This window comes from Phoxinus phoxinus, assembly GCF_949152265.1.
Source record: "Phoxinus phoxinus genome assembly, chromosome: 11".
Classification (NCBI taxonomy): domain Eukaryota; kingdom Metazoa; phylum Chordata; class Actinopteri; order Cypriniformes; family Leuciscidae; genus Phoxinus; species Phoxinus phoxinus.
The window spans coordinates 3538897-3558444 of NC_136886.1; the positions used below are offsets into that span (position 1 = coordinate 3538897).

Sequence of the window (19548 nt, forward strand, 5' to 3'; positions counted from 1 at the left end):
TTGCTTCTCAATCTCTCAAGTAAATGCATCTTGATTTAATTTTTTTTAGATATTTGTACAGGAAAACCAAACCAGACAAAAACATTTTTTTTTTTGCAGTGCACTTACAAAACTTCATCCATGAGAAGTTCGGCCACTATATGTAAGATTAAGTCAGCTTTACAGCTCAAATAAAACACATTTTGTACAGAATCAGAAGAAGTGTTTTAACAAACTATATAAGATGCACGTTTTGCCAGTCGTCCATTGTAAGTGCAATACTGTAAATTCTACTTTTTACTAGCTTAGGGAACAGCATTTTCTGTGGTAATCAAAAACATGTGAACAAAATACATTCATGATGCATAGTTCATCCTTAATCCCAGCATGAAGTTATGCATGTGTGCCGAACTCATACTCACGGTGGAGCGGCGCACACTGTTGCGGGACTGAGAGGTGGGCCTGCTGGTCTTGGCTTCTATGTTTTCGGAGGCTGGACCAGCATATGAACTGTGACGACGGGACTTCTGTGCCTGGAGAGCCATATGATATGCAACCTCAAAAGCTTGTCCCAGCGTCAGGATGATCTCATAGGTCTGTGTCTGAACGCAAAACAGCCATTAGTTGAGTCATTACACAATATGAGTTTTCACATTTTCACTCTCAGTCAGGCTATAAAAAGCAAAAAGTGGCAGAGGAAACTATATTTGACCTGACAGCCAAACCGCAACCTGTAAGTGTTACTCATGTGAAGAGGCTAGCCAATCACAACAGAGCTCATTTACATAAAGCAGTCAGACGGATAATCAGAAGGGTCAAAGAGATTGGGGGGTAAATAAATGTTAAATATTAAATTAAATGATAAATAAATATTATCTTGTCTAGTTTCAATGTCAGAAATATAAAATCTAATAAAAAAAATAAATAAAAAAAATGCATGTAAAATAATAAATACATTCCATATGATAATTAATAAAAACTAAATGACATCTTTGGTAAAATAAAAAAACACCATGACACCTTAATATAATAAACTAAAAAAATACTAATAATACAAATGTAAAAAAAAAAAAAAAATGCTGCTAAATTGCATAATATGGCAACTTTAACAATTCCATAAACTTTTTGTTTTGTCATAAATATTGGTTTTCTCTTTATTATCAGCTCAGCTATTTAACAAAGCCGTTTCCTAACCCTGATTGGTTCCCCAATAAAAGCGCAGATAAAACAACACCCACCACTTCCACTGTAGTGAAGACATGGCAGAAGTGAAAACCAGACTTCAGGTCTTTCGTGATGTATGCAAATGTGCAAAGGTCATCCGGATCCTGGGCCGCGCATGAGATGTTCTGGATCTCATGCTCTGCAACCAGCGCCTGCAAAAGTACAAAAATATTTAGTGAATCCATCACAATTTTCAAACATCCGCTAAAAACATGAGCACTTCACTAATTCATAACCATACAGGCCTATGTAACCATATATAACCATAATCTATCATTTATGTCCTTGCCACAAATAGTGCGGGACGGGTTACTGTAGAGCAAATCTCACTGATAGTGATGCTTGGCTCAAACACTAGTAATAAAAAGAAACGTTAAGGTAAACCAGTGTTAACTTTGTATCGGAGGCTGATTTTACCTTGGTGGCTGCGTCGACGAACTTGACTCCTTTGTAGGTGATATTCAGTATTATGACAGGACCTTTCCGGTGATCCTTTGATTTCTGGTGAAAATTAGAAGGCAAACGGTTTAACGGGCCAAATGTGAACAAAATGTGTTACTTAACAACAATTTAAGACATGAAGCAAATATTGACTAATATATGCATATATACCCTTATTCTAGCACAGGCCTCCTGTGTAGATTCAATTCCCCGTAGATCTCGGATGATCACAGACCCTAAATACTGGAAAAGGAGGAAGATTGAAGAAATATATTTTCCAAGAGTGGTATATGAGACAAATTTACATTCATATTCACGTTTATTTTAGCTGCTTGCAAGTGAGAAATAGCCCAATTAAGTCTGTCTATCTGTCTATCTGTCTATCTATCTATCTATCTATCTATCTATCTATCTATCTATTCATCCATCCATCCATCCATCTATTGAAACATTTCTTCGATTTTCAATGTTGAAAACAGCTGCTTCATATTTTTGTTTAAACCATGATAAAAAACATTTCAGGATTCTTTGATGAATAGAAAGTTGAAAAAGAACAGCATTTATTTGAAATAGAAATCTTTTGTAACATTATAAATGTATAAATCTATCGCTATTGTGCTAAACAGTACTTACTCACTTTAGTTTCATCTCAGGATTCACATTTTTTTAAATAACTGATGGTTCAAAAGAGCACTTTAATTTTTAATGTGGTGCTCATTAATGGATCTTTTATTTATTTAAATGTAGAGTCTGTTTTGATCTTTAAGACCTGACTCACAATGCTTTTGACAATGCTTTTGGGCTTTGAGCCGCTCTGACACATAGTGAAGTTAGGTTGAGTCATTTCCTGATCCCATTCCCCATCATTTCCTATTCTCTCTCTAATATCCCTTGACAAACTTGATTTTCTGCCAAAAAAACCCACAAAAAACGATGCTTAAAGCAGTTAAAAATAAAACTTCTGAAATATTGCATTGTCCCGTTGTTAAATAAGATGCATGTCAACATGTTTGATTAAAACACACAAACATGAAAATAATATTTTCTTCTGATGGCCTCATGATGTTTTTGGGTGTATAAGAGCAACAGAGGGAAGTTACTGTCATACCAACCCATTTGTTACAAGTAACAAAGTAAACTGGCCATTTGCTATCAGTAAAAGCTGCAAATGTCCGGATAAATATATTGTGAGGTGAATAAACTGACAAATCCTCACAGAAAAGACTTACTCTGGCCTCATAAACGCAGGACTCTGTGATAAGTTTCTCAGGGTGATGATGCCAGGTGGAGACAGTGGTGTATGTGGCAGAGTGGCTGGAAGGGCGGATATTTAGACGTGATTGACGATCTGCATGACGGTCCTAAAGGAAAACAAGTGAAATCTGTGTCAAGGTCACACCGACTAAAAAAAAAAAAAAAAAAGTGCACATTTATATTCAAAGTGGAGTTACATTTAATGTTATTTTGCAGCATATTCCTATTGTTTCTCCATAAATTTCAAAGCATAATGAGTTTAAATTATTAAGCAAATTTGCCTTATTTAAAAACGGTATAAATAATTCATGTTCTGTGGTGTTCAGAAGTGTTGCTGTGCCCCGTGGTAACAGACATCAAGAATGAATTCTTCTCAAAGACCTCGTAACTATTTCATTTAATTTGTTAGAGAGCATGTGGAAACATAAATAGTAAATATAACTAAATATGTTTCATTCAAAATGAATATTTAGTATTTAAAATAGCACTACAGACACCACAAAATGTGCCCTGACATTTTCAGAATATAATGATTACATTAAAGAATAAGCAGCAAACAATACTTTCTGTCTTCAGTTATTTTAGTCCAAAAAAAATGAATTTAAATGAATTTGGTTTAAATGTCAGTGCACTCGAAAAGTATGACTGCAGTAATTTCAATGCTTGTTACGAATTTTGTATTTTAGTTTTTTAGATTTGCCTAAAGGTGAGTAAGTGATTTCTGAGAAACACTGTTGATATTTGAAATCCACCCAATCAAACACGCCCCTCCCTTCATTGCCCCGCCCACAAAATGCATGAACACGCAATGCAAGAGTGGATGTCTCTTTATCATAGCTGAAGCCAAGCAAAATAATGCTTGTGAAAAATTGAGCAAAGATGACAAATGAACGACAAGAAAGACCAAAAAATGAACATACAGTATAGAAGAGTTACACTGATGAGCCAAAACTTTATGACCTCGTGCCTGATTATGCATGGACTCTACTAGAGACTCTCCTGTAGGCCAGTGGTTCCCAACCTTTTTTTGTCTGAGACCCCCTTTTTCCCAAGAAAATATTTTAGGGCCCCCTTCACATTTATTGATATTATCGCTCTTGTAAGCTTGCAGCAAGAATGACAAAATATGTAGTTTTTTAAACAAATGGTATGTTTACTATAACCAGATATGTTTATGCACAAATAATAGCCTATAATATTGAAAATACAATAACAAACACATCAGTAGGCCTTTTGTCGTTTAAAAACGTAAGCCTAGGAGTAGCCTATAAACTGGCCCTATTTGAAATGCAATAACAAAAATATTCACACTGGTGTGTAGGTAAAAAAAGAAAGAATTTAGGCTACTACTAAATGACTGCTGTCTGGGACCTCAATACTTGCATGTTATTTGTGAGGCTTTATCAATGTGAGGCTTTATTTTTGACGCTTTTGACGCTATAGTGAGCGATAAATAAACTTGCGTTTATAAACAGAATAATGCTTCTCTCGGAAGAACATTGTAGCCGGAACTTCTTCTCTCTGTCTACGTCTATGACGAGTCACGCAGGCACTGGGCTACTCCGCATCCGAACCAGTGTAAAATAGTCCCAATGTAAAAACGTATTATAGGAGTACCATAGTGGTCAGGATAAGACAAAAACACGGATTGGAAAATGGATTCAAGATGAACTCGCTCATTATATACATTTTGTAAATTTTGAAAAGAAAAAAGTTAAGGACTTTTATTTAATGCTCATTGCTCAAAACTTTTCAAAATATGACGCGACCCCCCACAGAGCTCGCTGAGGCCCCGTTGTGGGCCGCGACCCCCTGTTGGGAACCGATGCTGTAGGCTGTGAGGTGGAGCCGCCGTGGATCAAACTTGTTGGTCCGACACATCCCAGAGATGTTCAATAGGCTCTATGCACGAACGCTGCTGACGTATTTCCAGGTAGAATCTCAGCCAGCGTATTTTCTTCCGCATAGCGCGTTCTATAGCGAAGTGTACTAGCGGCAAAACTTTAATAAAATGAATTTTCTCAGAAACGGAGACAACGATTTTAGAAACCGATTCGCTAGTCGGATTTTGCATGATATGAGAGAATACTCCCCCTCAAAGGTGTTGATGTAGCTTTAAATATATAATTTAAAGCCCTTCTCTTTCTTACTCTTGGGTGTGACAGCTAACTGCCTCACAATATTGTTAACATCATTCACGTTAACAATATTGCCATCCCTTCCCCAGTTAAATGGCACACAAGTACATGGCCGTCCATGTGATGTAAAAGAAAACAGGACTCATCGGACCAGGCGACCTTCTTTCACTGCTTCAAGATCCAGTTCCGATACTCGCGTGCCCATTGTATGCGCTTTTGACGGTGGACAGGGGTCTTCATAGGCACTCTGATTGGTCTTCGCCACCATACGAGTGTAGCCTGGCTCCGCCCTCCTACGTACTTCCGCTCAATTTTCCTTTTCCTTCAGAACTACAGCTGGGATTGTGGTATATTCTTGGGTTTTCTCCAGTCAATATAGCCTACTAGCCGAGACTCCTCTATGTGTACAGATAAGATGTAATGACGCAAAGACATGCTCGAATTTCCCGCGGAAATCCACCAGTACCACTGGAATTAAAAACATTATTACAAGCTTACCGTTTTGAATCAAGCTAAGGCAAGCATATAGTTTTGAACACTGGCTGGTTATGTACTTGCTCAAAAATGTATTTTGGATAATTTTTAACCCAAAAAAAATACGGACTGGAGCTTTAAGAGATGATCAACGATATTCGCTTCACCTGTGACTGGTCATAACGTTGTTAGTCCCCAGCAGCACACCAGCTCCAGAGCAAATAGCAGTGTTCCTCACGTATGGAGCAGAAACAACACAACCTTGGTGTCTTTTTTCAGGCCTTCCCGTTTAGGTCTCTCCGGCGCTGGAAAGCTTTTCTAATGCGGGTCCTAAAGCTCTTGCCTGATCATAACCCTTCTTTTTCATCCAGTGATATTACTCTGAGCTTTTCCCTTTTGTAACGTCTCTCTTTCTTTAAATGTCCCTCTTCCTCACTCTCTCTTCTCCCCCGTGATGAGTGGACACGCCCCCTACTGCTGATTGGCTAGAAGTGAATTATGCTGCTTGGTCCGATCCACTTTCAACGGTGTTTCTCAGAAATCACTTACTGAACCTTTAACCTAAGCCTAGATATGGTTCGCAACATCTATCATAGAGTGACTCATATGTGATTCATGTTACTTGGAAGGAGTCATTATAATCACAGTGATCTTGGTCGCAGAGGAACTTACATGTGAGCGTGACCTTTCACCGAAGGAGCGAAGGGAGATACTGCCGTCCTGATCCAATGCTCTGCTCTTTCTGCCCGATTCTCCCAACGGAAGCAACATGTCCATGGAGCGACTGGTGTACGGGTCCATATAACTGAGCGGTGACGTATTCTGAGACAACAGGTCCTGAATCTGTTAAGCACAAATATCATTTTTGTAGCCAAAACTTACTGTATAGTTATATTTGCATGTAACAATATGAATATCATGCTGTCTATTATTTTTTAAATATGCCAAATTGTGTTTATCACCTTTAGCTGGGAAAAGCGGTTGGATTTTGAAGGTGCTTCCTCATACGGTCGCTCTGCTATCGAGGCTATGATCCTTTTTCTGTGACCAAGAAGGCCAATTTTTAACACCTACACAGAGAAAATATGGTCAATGTATCAGATCACAGTGCACAAAACTCGTTCCCGCAGACATAAATATTTTGAACCAGCGCGAAAGGCACATTTACATTGACAATTTCAAGCTCCCACAGGTTCTTCACGCAGTCCAGGGTGCGGTAGCCGCTAGACAAGAAGTTGTGCAGATATTCTCCGAGGCCCAAACTTTCCAGCCATGAGGACAGAGAAGTGCTGCCGTCACACCCCAGAGCTTTCACCTGGAGGAGGAATATAAAACGCTCTCTCAAATTGCATAGCAAAGCATATATGTAATGCACTGTGAGGAAAGCCAGCAAAGTCACACTTAAAATGTCTGAATGTGATTGCATTACATGACAAAATATTAATTCTAGTGCAAACAAACACAGAACCAGCTTCTCTCATAACTAACTTCACTCTTCTGAGACATATTTGCAATGACTTTTAACCAACTACTCCCAAGGTAATTTTAAGTGCAAGTGGATGAAAACTTGGTATCACACTTAGTGTTCAAAGAATATTTTGGGAATGAAAGACGCTACCTTCGGAAAGTTTTTTGCTGCATGAAGGATTTTCTTCCTGTGGCCTGGGTCGGTGATGCCAAGTTCATGAAGGTCCTCATCTTCCATCACGTTACTCCCCTAAACGTATGCACATTCATATACATTTCTGCTCCACTTAAATTCATGAGAACAACCAAGTGTTGCATGAAAGTGACAGCAGAGGTAGTTTACTAAAACAGTTTCAGGCACATACAGTCCCTGTGAATACTGACACTTAGTGCCTTGCAAATATATTTTACACACACATATTACACACACACACACACACACACACACACACACACACACACACACACACACACACACACACACACACACGGTGATAGTACCATAGTATATAGTTCACAAAATAAGATGGAAATATAGACATACACTTTTCGGAAATACACTTTTATAATACATATAATTATAATTCATCATAATTATATTTAAGGGGCTGTGGCTGAAATTGTGTACTATAAAAAAAAATTGTCTTATTAATTTAACTTTTTTTTTTTTATAACCTTTTAACTTTTTTGCTTTGCACTTCACTTAGATAGTCCCGCAATGTAATAAATTAATTTTTACAACAACAAATATTCCACACAGTCTCTCAATTAATATGAGGTCATAAAACGCTTTAATAATAAGTATTGCACATTTATAGAAAAAAAATGTTTAAAAAGTTTTATATAGCTTAAAGCATGTCTAATATAGCTTTTATATAGCTTAAGGCTTGAAAGCACTAAAATTATACTTTTATCTTTTAAAATATACTTTTATAATATAACTGTTTAAATTATAAAGAGTTTTTTTAATTATATCAATTAAATATCACAGAATTCAGATACAATTTAAAAACACACATATTGAATCTACATCAAGGATAAAACAAAAGAGATAGGAAAACATATTTATCCATGAATGACAGTGTTCAAGTGAACTGAAATATATTTTGGGCCTTTGTATTTTGGATATATAGAAACTCACCACATCCCCATTAGTTAAATGTTGGATATATGTAATTTTAATATGGAACTATTATTCTGCTGTCTTGGCCAGGACTTGAAAAAGAGATTCTGAATCTCAATGGGATTATTTCCTGGTAAAATAAAGGTAAATAAAATAATCCCTGACCAACCGGCTCTGTGTCAACCAATCCCCACACACAAAAGCCACTCACCATGAAGCGCAGATCATCGAAGCCGTTGAGCACCAGTTTGCTCTCGTACTGAGAAAAGCCCACGTGCTCCAGCCACTCCCCCACCGTCTGCTCCAGCGCACGGCTCCCGGCTGCATCTGTCGACAAAGGATGGCGTTTGAGCAGTGAAAACCCATTTAGCCTGTAGCAGCGGCACTCGGAGGCCGAGATGTGGCACTGCCACATCATCTTTGGCCAGCAGAGCTGAGGGCAGCAGCAGCAACAGCAAGGCAGTGTCCAGGCTTGAGCGACGGGCCTCCGCTAGACACAGGGCCCCAGATTTACAGACTAAACAGGTGATGGAGATTCCTCCACAAGCCCTCACTGCGTTGGAGATGAGGACCAAGGCTGAATGGGGTATGGAGGTAGACCTGGGCAGGTAGTCCTTTACAGAAGAGCGTCAAGTCAGTAAATTGGAACAATTTGGCGTTGCTCTTCAAGAAGAGGGCAAGCAAATTAAACAACGTCTACGCAGATGTTCTGTATCTGAATCAAACATTCGCACCGAGGATCATCAGCACACGTTGCTCCAACAGGAAGATCATAAAAGTTCAAAAAGAGCTTTTGGCTTGCAGCAAAATATCAAGATCTACAAGAAGCTACTAGGAAGTTGCAGGAAAGTGCGACCTGCTTTACCAACATGCCCTACACATCAAACACAATGCAAGGCATGTTAAAACAGACTTGTCCTTAAAATTAGAAGCAAAATCCTAATTTCCAGAGAGTAAGAATAATGAGTTTGTCTACAACAGAATCGTGGACTCTTAAGCTAACTCATTGATCAATAGTCCACCACAATGCCAGTTTTTCAACTCCAGAAGCTTTGATTGACGCCAGGTCGTCCTTTGAAAGATCTTCATGGCACATCCCATTCCTCCGTTCCCGTTGTTCAGTTGTTGAGGAGGAACCCCTCCCACCATCAGAAAGTAGCCGGTTTGACCGCTTCCACAAGCAGTCCCGGATCAGGTAGTGTTCTGTCACGGTAATCCGAGTACTCCTGGTCCTTCCGAGCGTAGACGCACCTCGCCGGGCTAACATACCAGAACGAAACACACCATCAAAACGAGGTAAAGCCAAACCTTTATCCAGTGGAAACAATGGATAAAAAAAAAAAAAAAAAAAGCTTGCTCCCTCTTCTTGTAGCGCAGCCCCCTTGATCTGATCTGATCTGATGAAGACGTTTCTTCTGACCTGATCAGGCAACGTTCTGGTCACGGTAATCCAAGTCCCTCCGAGCTTAGACGCACCTCACCGGACTAACATGCCAGAATGAAGCAAGGTACAGCCAAGCCTTGATCCAACGGAAATAAGGTGAGCTCCCACAATGGACGGATAACCCCATAAGAAAGCCCCGCTGACGGCACGGTCCCTCTTGTTGCAGCCCAGCCCCCTGTTCTGGTTGCTCCGTTCCTCTAGCAGACGTTCCTAAGGGTCTTGCGCTCGGGGGCAAGGATTGCTGCATCCCTGATCCAGGAACGCTCAGTCACAGAAGCATCTGCATTCGGCACTTACAAAGCATAACATCCAAATGACATAGTGCTCCTCCAGAAAGCCATCGCCTGCACAGTTGCAGCTGGTGATCACCTTAAAGACATCTCATGCGTTCAGTTTAGCTGTGAATCACGTTCACTCGCTGTTTCCAGCTTGACTTGATTTTTACTCTTCATTAAAAGAGTCCTTTCCGAGAGCTCTGCATGGCTGCCATACACCGTCTGATGCTGAGACCCGCTGCATGGCATATACGCTCTGTTCGTTCCTAAACCCCCCTCCTTCCCGTCTCTATGCCTCTCTTTCTCTATCTGTCTCACATACACACACTCTCTCTCTCTCTCTCTGTGGCGATCAATCCCCCCCACCCCCTTTTCTCTGTCTCACTCTCTCTCTCTCTCTGCCCCTCTATCTATTCCCCGCTCCCCATACTGATTAAAATTGCACGCAGGCTCTCTGATCTTGCTGGTGCAGAAAGGACACCATCAGAAAAGGGAACAAGAGACAAACCTATACCACACACACTACTGTGCCAGGATCAGAGAGAAAAGGAAGAATGAGAAGAAGAAAAAAACCAGCACAGGTTCCTCTAACCCCGCACCCCACAACCCCATCCCTGTCCCCTCCGCACTTAAGTGCTTCCAGTGCCTCTGCACTCTCTCTATGAAAAATTAAATCGCAGCCAAGCCACATACCACGGTAAATCATCAGAGGAATTAAATTCATGAATGTGTCACCGTACCGGAGCGGAGAGGGGGACTGCACGTTAAACGTTAAGTCAGCGAAATGCACCGTGCACATGCTGCACTTAACTCAATCGCACCTGTGCCCACATTCACATTGGACACATCCAGGTTTGCCAGACGCGATTAAACCATAGGCGTTCGCGTCTCACAAGCAGACGATGCCAACCGCATTTTCCATAGCGTGATGTGGTCTAATTCAGTGTCACACATGAGTGCTGCTTCATGCATGCATGTAGGGCATTATCTGCATGCAGCTGAGAGCAGAAGAATCATACGAACTGTCAGCCTGCCAGGGAGTTATTCACACACACACACACACACACACACACACACACACACACACACACACACACACAGGCACTGAATAAGGCTTAAGATGTAAAGTGCATTCAAACATCTGCATGCTCAAAAGGACGCTCATTTCTAAAGGAGGTGCATTTATTCATTTATTCAAAACGACAAGCAAAATGAGGAAAAACACTAACAATTTGGCAAAAAGGAGTGAAACAAAATTATAAACAGAGCTATAGTGAATTTTAACATGGTATTATCATGGTTTCTTAGATATGCTATATAATTTTTTGGGTTTTTTTAACCACAGTAGTACTAATTACATTTACATTTATTCATTCAGCAGAAGCTTTCATCCAATATGAGCAAAATAAGGGAAAATACTAGCAATTTAGCAAAAGGGAACAAATAATTTAAGCAAAGCCAGCATTTTTTTATTTTAACAATGGCACCATAGTAATACCATGGCTGTTTGGACATGTGGTAATACGATTGTAGACATACTAATATAATTATTATATACTTTTTAAGTACATTGAAGTATCATGTACATAAATGCCACGGTACATGGTACTTTACCATTGATATTAAAAGAAAAACGTTCACTTACAAAAGGTGATATATGTACCGGTATCTATATATACATATAGGCCCGCCCTATATATATATATATATATGTATTAATATTTATTTTATATTTCTTGCAAAAAGAATACTGCATTTTCCTATTTCTGTTCTCTGTTCTCATTCCTCCTCTTAAGGGCACTCAACTTTTCCAATAAATGGCTTATTGTGACACTGTAAGAATCGTTTATTTCAGAAAACACCGGCATTTTCATTACTAACAACAGAAAACAACTCACCAAGCGTCCCCCAAACTCCCGTCAGAATTTTAAGGACAGTCTCACAGAACAATAGTGCTGTCTGTTCCTTTGAAGTGATTCTCTGCTGTACAATTTTTAAATAATTGTATCTCTCCTAGAAAAGTCCGTTAAAATATAGTGCAGTCGCTCCATATATATATATAGCAACTACCTTGGGAGGCTCCACTCAAAAAGAAAAGAATATCAAGTCCTAATTACTGAGTATCGGTGCGATGGCCACAGTAAATGGATCGTCATCTCATCTCTTTAAAGTAGGCCCTCGGCGCCCATTGTGTGCCGGAGGTCAAAAGACCAAGTACAAAAATATCAGACCAAATTGGGGTGAAAAGTGAGACCATGTGGTTGAGAAAGAAAACCGTTGTTGGTAGTTAAAGACGCTAATTAAATAGTTCTGACTTGAGGGATGATTCAGACAAAGCAAAGCTTTGTGGGGAAAAAAAACCTTTATGGGCTTTCCTTTCACAGAGAATATGCTACTGTGTTTAGACAATGAACAAAATGAATACGATTGTTTATAATCAGGCTGTCGATATATTAAAGGTGCGATAGGTGATCTGGGAAATGCTAACTTTAGCCTGTTAGCATTGAAAGCATTCAATCCCACGTCTTTTTGTCAGACACATTTTTTTTGTCTTTTTAACTGAGATGATGTAAAGCACATTGGTCAACATGTGTTGTTTTAATAGTGCAAAACAAATAAAAGTGACATTGACATCAACACCCTCACTGAAAATCGCAGTCCGAAGCCACGCCTCCTCCGAAACACATGAACGCACGCGCACAGACCAGAGACAGCGTTATTGGATTAGCCTACATCATGTGTCATTCACCAGTGAGAAAACTTCTGTTGACATAAAGGACCATAAAACTTAAGGAAAGGAAAGAGGACTGTATTTCAGCTTTATTCATATGCGATTTCACGACAATTATCTACATATGGCAAAGTCAGCATTATATAGAACGGTACTGTCAAACCTGAAATGTAGATACTTGCCGCTTGTTGTCGGTTGAGAAGGAAAGGTTGTTAGTTTGTTGTTGCTGTTTGCCTGCCATTCTTGCTCTGGTTGCACAGCGTACGTGAAACGCGCTGATAACGTTTAGCGTTAAGATGTCTGCGTGAACAGGCTTTGCAGTGGGATGCAAACATACGTTGACTGACAGGGAACACATGCTATCATTTCATTCGGACCAAATGCAATGAACGAACATTTTATGGTCCAACGCCTTCCACAGACAATATATATTTATAAAAAATAAATGTAGACCCATTAACATAGTGATTGCTATCAGGATATGAGGAGACTTTCAACCAGCATATCAAAAAATGATTCAGTGGAGAATCACCTATTAAACCCTTTTGCCTTAAATATTTTGATTTGCTTCTTAATATCTATATTTTTTCCTTCAAAAAGCATTTGGTTCCTCTCTTAAGGAAAGATAAATATGCATTTATGCAACACACAAAAATGCATTGCTTCTAATGGCTTTCTCAACAACTTTAGTACCATTGCTTTCTTAGTTATACGTGATATTTCATACTTGTTGAGCTTTGATGTCATAATATTCAGCCATATAAAGCAATCTCCAAAGAAAACATCTGTAACAACATGGTGCAGTCCAACAGTTCAGGACGAAGTTAGTTAGTTCACTCAAAAATAAAAAACCAGTCATCATTTACTGACCCTCGTGTCGTTTAAAACCTGTATGCTGTGAAATGAAAGCTAAAACTATCAAAAATGGTTTTCTTTAACTGAAATAAAGCTGATAAAATAAATATAACTTTTAGATGAAAAGTTTTAAAACATTAAAAATATATAAATAAAATAAGTTAAAGTAGCCTATACTAAAAGTACTGTAACAAAACTAAAATTAAAATAAAGCTAATCAGAAATGGTTAAAAAATGAATAAAAAACATATTACAAAATTACTGAAACTTAAACTAAAATGAAAAAAGAAAACTGAATATATAAAAAATAAAAGCTGATTAAACTGATAACTATAATAGTATATAATATTAAAATGATCTTCTGTGGAACATATAAGAAGATAAAACATTGTCATATAGGTTTGGAACGACATGAAGGTGAGTAAAAAAGGGATTGTTCACCCAAATGTGAAAAGTCTTCTAATATAAAAAAAATATAAAAAAATTATAATAATCCACCCAAAAATGAAAAATCTGTCATCATTCACTCACACTGAGTAAATGATGACATAATGTTTCTATCCCTTTAACCCTAAGTTTGAGAGTCAGTTTAAGGACCCAAACGCTTAACTTTAAAACCCATACATTTCACGTTTAAGTCGTTAAGTCATCACTCATGTGCTGCTCTCATCTTTACCTTCCACTGCAGGGTGAAGCTCCTCGGAGATCTCGATGTCGGCTATTAGAGTCATGATCTTTTCAATCTACGATACAACATCAAGAAAAAGAAGAGTTAATGCAGTTAAATATTTACATTTACTGTAATCTGCCATGGCAGGCTACTCTCTTTATTGGACTTTGTCAGAACTGATTTGAATTAATAATTCATAAGTGTTGTTGGCCAAAACATCTGCATCTGAACGCAGAAGAATTAGTAGTTTTGCATTCCTCCAACACCTGGTGTTGGTCCCGAAACAGCCAGAACTGTACAGTAAAAGTTCACATTATAAAGAAATGGAAAGGAAATCAGCAAAAATCTTTTTTTTTAAACACATTAATAACCCCAGTGCCCCTCAGCGATATACCAAAACCATCCCGACTAGAAAGCACATTTATAAGAACAATTTTCCATCCATGTAAAAGCTTGAAGATTACTCTCCAGTCAATAGACTTTTAGGAGAAGCCTGAAATAGAAAAACGTTGGTTTTTGATGTAATATTTAAAGTCTGGCAAACTCATCTGCTGTGTGCTTGTGGCATCAACATCCTGGCGAGCCCATTGATTCATTTAGCAGTCAGATGCCACGGTCCACGTGGTAGATCCCCTCCAGCCATACAGGCCTTTGCATTTCCCACTCTCAAGTAACCTACATCTGCACTGACTTACTTCTGTACACTTATCATGTCTATACATTATAGAACGCACAATGCATCCTCACAGCGGTCCATGGCGCACCTCCCAGAATCCCTCGGCTCCCTGCACACATTCACATACGTGTTCGGAAGTACAGACATTTTACAGATCACATTAAAGGAAGAGATACTCAGCTCTATATGAAGATAAATGTTGCTGGATTGGAAACGTCTGACATTTATACTAAAACTAGACTTAATGTCAGCATGAAAAAGAAAACTGATTCACTTTATTAATGCAAGTTCCTGGTCTTCTTCTGCACAATCATGCTATTCCGAAGTAAAACTAATCAATTTCCCACAGATCAAATCAAGTCCTCTAAATTTGGAAATGCATAGCAAATCAATTTTGCTTTCATTAAATCATGTTCTTCATGTTAATAATACGATGGATTTTTATGGATAATTAATATAATTTGGTAGATGTCAAAAGGCCTTAATTGTGGAGGACAATTAATTATCTTCTATATGTCTTCAGAATGAACTCCTCATGCATCCAAACAATGACAAACATACAGCATTGGTTTTGTTACAAAAAAAGTGTACATTTTTAAATACGACCAATATTGTCAAGAAATTATTTTACTATAGAGTTGTAAACCTCTGCAGCGACTGATTATAAAAAATAAAAAAAAATTGTATAAACATTTGAGTAATTTTATCATGTAAACCTCTACAGTGACTGATTTTAAAATTAAAATAAATAAGTCGATTTCTGTAAAAGGATTTTATTATATGCTCTGTGGGACGAGTCTTTTTTCCCCCTGTGCTAATCAACAGCACGATGCCACAGATTTTGGTAACACTTGACAGGTTTTATTACTTAACATTAATATGAACTAAGAATTAACAATACTTCTGCATCATTTATTCATCTAGTTAATGTGAATTTCAACCTTTACTAATACATTATTAAAATCAAATGCATTAGTTAATGCACTGTGAACTAACATGAACTGGATTTGTATTGCCTAACATTAACAAAGATGACTTAATACTGTAACAAATGTATTGCTCATTGTTAGTTCATGATAGTTAATGCATTAACTAATGTTAACTGAAACCTTATTGTAAAATGTTACCCAGATATTTAACTCAGAAAATTCTTTTAACATCTTTCTCAGGAGTGAGGTGGACAAATTACACAGCTTCCTTACTTGAGTGAAAGTACAGATACTACCGGTCAAATATTACTCCATTACAAGTAAAAGCTGTAGAGACAGATTTTCACTTAAGTAAAAGAAGTAGCCTACTCTTTTTTTAAATGTACTTAAGTATCATAAGTAAAAAGTAAATGTCAATGCATTGTTTTATTATTGTTGCATTGTTGCATGTAATACTTACAGTACCTTATGCCTCTGAAGCAACCAAGTAAATACACCTACCAGTTAGTAGTATCTGTGGAATGTTACAAAACCGATAGAAATTAAATAACTGAATTGATAAAAAAAAAAAAAAAAAAGACAGCCATAATGGTCTTCATTTTTTTATTTAACACTCCAACCACCCCAACAAAAGAAGTACACATCTATGTGTATCCATTCATGCACATTTAAATCAAGTGGTCTATAAAAATCCAACCTGGTTTAAAAACCCAATTAGACAACCAGCTGTATAACTGCCCAACAGCAATATACTGCGTTAACAAACAGCAAAACAGAAATACCTTCGTCCATTTTGCCACCGGTTGATTTGATTAGTGTGATGAAATATGATGGGAAATCACTGAACTTCACGACACGTGACCCTACAAGAGTGATTACTGATAGGCTGCCTGTCACCTGCAATAAACCAATCAGGTTTTAGAGATAAAAAAATAAAAAAAATCATCCTCTGACTGACGTTATTACTTTCTACTCAAGGACCTTGACAGAAATGTAGTGGTTACCAGAGCCATAGTGGCTCTGGTGGTTACAAGGACTTTACTTTGAAGTGGGAAAATGTTGTGTTTTGTTTTTTTAGAAAACAAACTAAAGAAGATTATATTCTTTATTATAAATGTATTAATTGTGCAAGCTAAATTCTATTTCCACAAATGCAAATATATGAAACAAAAACCGGCCTTTAAACATTTTTATTGTGATATGTTATCGTATATAAAATTAATTAGTGGTTCATTGAACAAAAAGGCTATGAAAACTAGAAATATTTGTATAACTTACAATTTGTTTGAATGTATGTGATGTCTATCCCCCGGGCAAGGGTAATATTAAGTTGTGTGTTTTGTATAGGCTACTCTGTGTAGGCTACTGTTGTTTACGCTTGAGCAAAAAAAAAAAAAAGAAATGTAGTGGAGTAAAAAAGTACGATATTTGTCTTTCAAATGTAGTGAAGTTAAAGTAAAAAGTTTCCAGAAAAAAAATATAAAGATACTCCAAAAATGTCCACCTCCAAGCCTATCGTTTTTCTATTACAAACATGCTATAGCCTTCGTATATTGTCTGATTTCTTCGAAATGCAGAAGTTTGTTTTTGAGGAATTCACTTAGTCTCGTGAAATTTGGGGGAGAGAGAGAGAGAGAGAGAGAGAGAGAGAGAGAGAGAGAGAGAGAGAGAGAGAGAGAGAGAGAGAGAGAGAGAGAGAGAGAGAGAGAGAGAGAGAGAGAGAGAGCGAGAGAGTTATTGTGGTCGTAGCCTCAAGCCATGGAGTTCCAAAAACAGTTCATGAAAGGCGAGCATTTTGATTTTGCCGAGACAGCAATGAGGAACATCACACAATGTCCAACCTAATGAGTGAATGTGTAGAAGCCAGCAGCTTGAGAAAATGTGAAGTATTGGGGTAATAAAGATTTCATACAGCTCAGCCTCGTCTCGTGAGCCAGAGGAGTAACAAGATTACAGGCTTCAGAGACCGGAGTGATGGCCAAGTCTCGCTGACACCACAGAGCAACTGATTAAAGCATCGGGTATGATCACACCACCACAGTCTCATTCTCAAAACCACGTGCATTTTGCATTCATAACACCAATCAATCAGTAAACGCAACTACCTAAAAAAAAAAAGTTTTTCACCGCAGTCTAATACTTAAAATTGGATAGCAGAATTGCATAAATAAAATAATACATATCTTGTTTTAATTTGATAGCTAATAATAAAAAGTAGGCCAATATTCAAATTAAACATTATTTTAGTCATGTTTTACATCCACAAAATGAGACTGTGAGATTATACTGTGTTAAAACTGGTTGTCAGTCATTTTTTATTGAATTTATTACATATTATGTTTATTCATTAATTAATTAAATAAACCAAATCAATATTTGCTGATAAGCCATCCTAAATTAAAATAAAAGTTATAAGTCATAAATAAAATAACAAAATAATGCATAAATTTGAAGATTTGTAAAACACATGCTTATTTTGTGCTGTTCTCATTTTGTGAATGTAAAATTGGGCTAAAAGAGTTAATAAATAATAAGTATGGACAAGACATCAAAGTATAACAAGACATTGCAAATAATTGTTTAATGAAAAATAGAGGTTAATTAGGCTATTTACTGGGTAGTATTTTTATATTTTATAAGCACGAGCTTTGGGGGTCAAGGCACATGATTGAACACATTTAAAGTCACCATGAAATCAAAACTGACAATTCATATTTTTATATGGAATATTTCAGTATTTATTATAAATCATTTATTTGTGCACGTCATTATTTTTTAAATTCATGTGTTCCTCGTAATCTTTAATGAAGCTAACTTCCCTTCCCTTCCTCATCTCTTCTCTTCTCTGATGACGTGTTTATTCTTGTTCCAGAAGTCGTTTCACGTCACAATAAGACTATCGCAACTATTAGCGAGTTATTTCTGTAATAATGACTGCATGTTTTATACTGTTAACCTCTTTACATGCATTTGCTCCATGTACTTGTACTCCTACCTCATGCAAATGCAAAGAAAGTTTAATTTTGGAAACACCACTATTTGCAACAAAGCTCAGTGAACATGCAGTGTGTGTGTGTGTGTGTGTGTGTGTGTGTGTGTGTGTGTGTGTGTGTGTGTGTGGAACGGGCCATAATGTCCCAGAAGCTCTCTGACAGGTGAAAGCATTTGCCGCCCACTTCTTCCCCCCCCCCCATGCGCATCTTTCACTTGCCATCTAAAGATACGTTTCCCCTGGCATCTTCCTTTAGCATATGAATTATGAAGAGACTTATATAGCCATCTGTGGAAAGCATGTTTGACCGCTCACTCAAACACAAAATTATTTTTAAACAGGTTTTCTGCAGAAGTGCTGAAACATTAACACACTATGGGCTGTTTTAGTCACACTGTCAGTGTCACAAATGTGCATGCGTGGAGGAAGGCTCACTCTACATGCATTCAAATACAATCAATTAAAAACTTTTAGTATTAGTTCACACAAAAATGTTAATTCTGCAATCATTTACTCATTCTCATGTCATTTCAAACCGGCAAGACCTTCGTTCATCTTCAGAACAAAAATGTTTATTGAGGAAATCTGAGATATTTCTGTCCTTCCATTGACAGATACGCAACTACCACTTTGACACTTCAAAAATTCATAAAGAGATTGTAAAACAAATCCATATGAACTGAGCGGTTTAGTCAAAATTTTCTCAAGAGACTCGAGCGCTTTATATGATGAACAGATTTAATTTAGGCTTTTATTCACATATAAACATTCATCAACACACCGACAGTTGTGATAATCAGAAGTTTAAGCATGTTTGCTTGATGTGCGAGAACCAATGAGGTTCATTCTCGTGTTACGCATCACGTTTGAGCTTCT

At 37.6% G+C, this 19548-nt stretch overlaps 1 protein-coding gene across 9 annotated transcripts in view; it reads right to left on the reverse strand.

Annotated features, from left to right (window-relative positions):
• The window catches only part of anks1ab (ankyrin repeat and sterile alpha motif domain containing 1Ab), a 32294-nt gene that overhangs the window by 5368 nt on the left and 7378 nt on the right, over positions 1-19548 (reverse strand). For 8 of the 9 annotated variants that reach the window (XM_079627179.1, XM_079627182.1, XM_079627181.1 and 5 more), the window contains 11 exons: positions 14082-14148; positions 8312-8427; positions 7129-7227; positions 6679-6825; positions 6473-6580; positions 6183-6353; positions 2874-3005; positions 1816-1887; positions 1621-1704; positions 1218-1355; positions 402-581 (listed from right to left, as the gene is read on the reverse strand). In XM_079627179.1, the coding sequence (XP_079483305.1) occupies positions 402-581; positions 1218-1355; positions 1621-1704; positions 1816-1887; positions 2874-3005; positions 6183-6353; positions 6473-6580; positions 6679-6825; positions 7129-7227; positions 8312-8427; positions 14082-14148 (1314 nt within the window). Of the gene's footprint in view, positions 1-401; positions 582-1217; positions 1356-1620; positions 1705-1815; positions 1888-2873; positions 3006-6182; positions 6354-6472; positions 6581-6678; positions 6826-7128; positions 7228-8311; positions 8428-14081; positions 14195-19548 lie in introns of those variants that run through there. The other variant, XM_079627186.1, reaches the window with a different exon arrangement.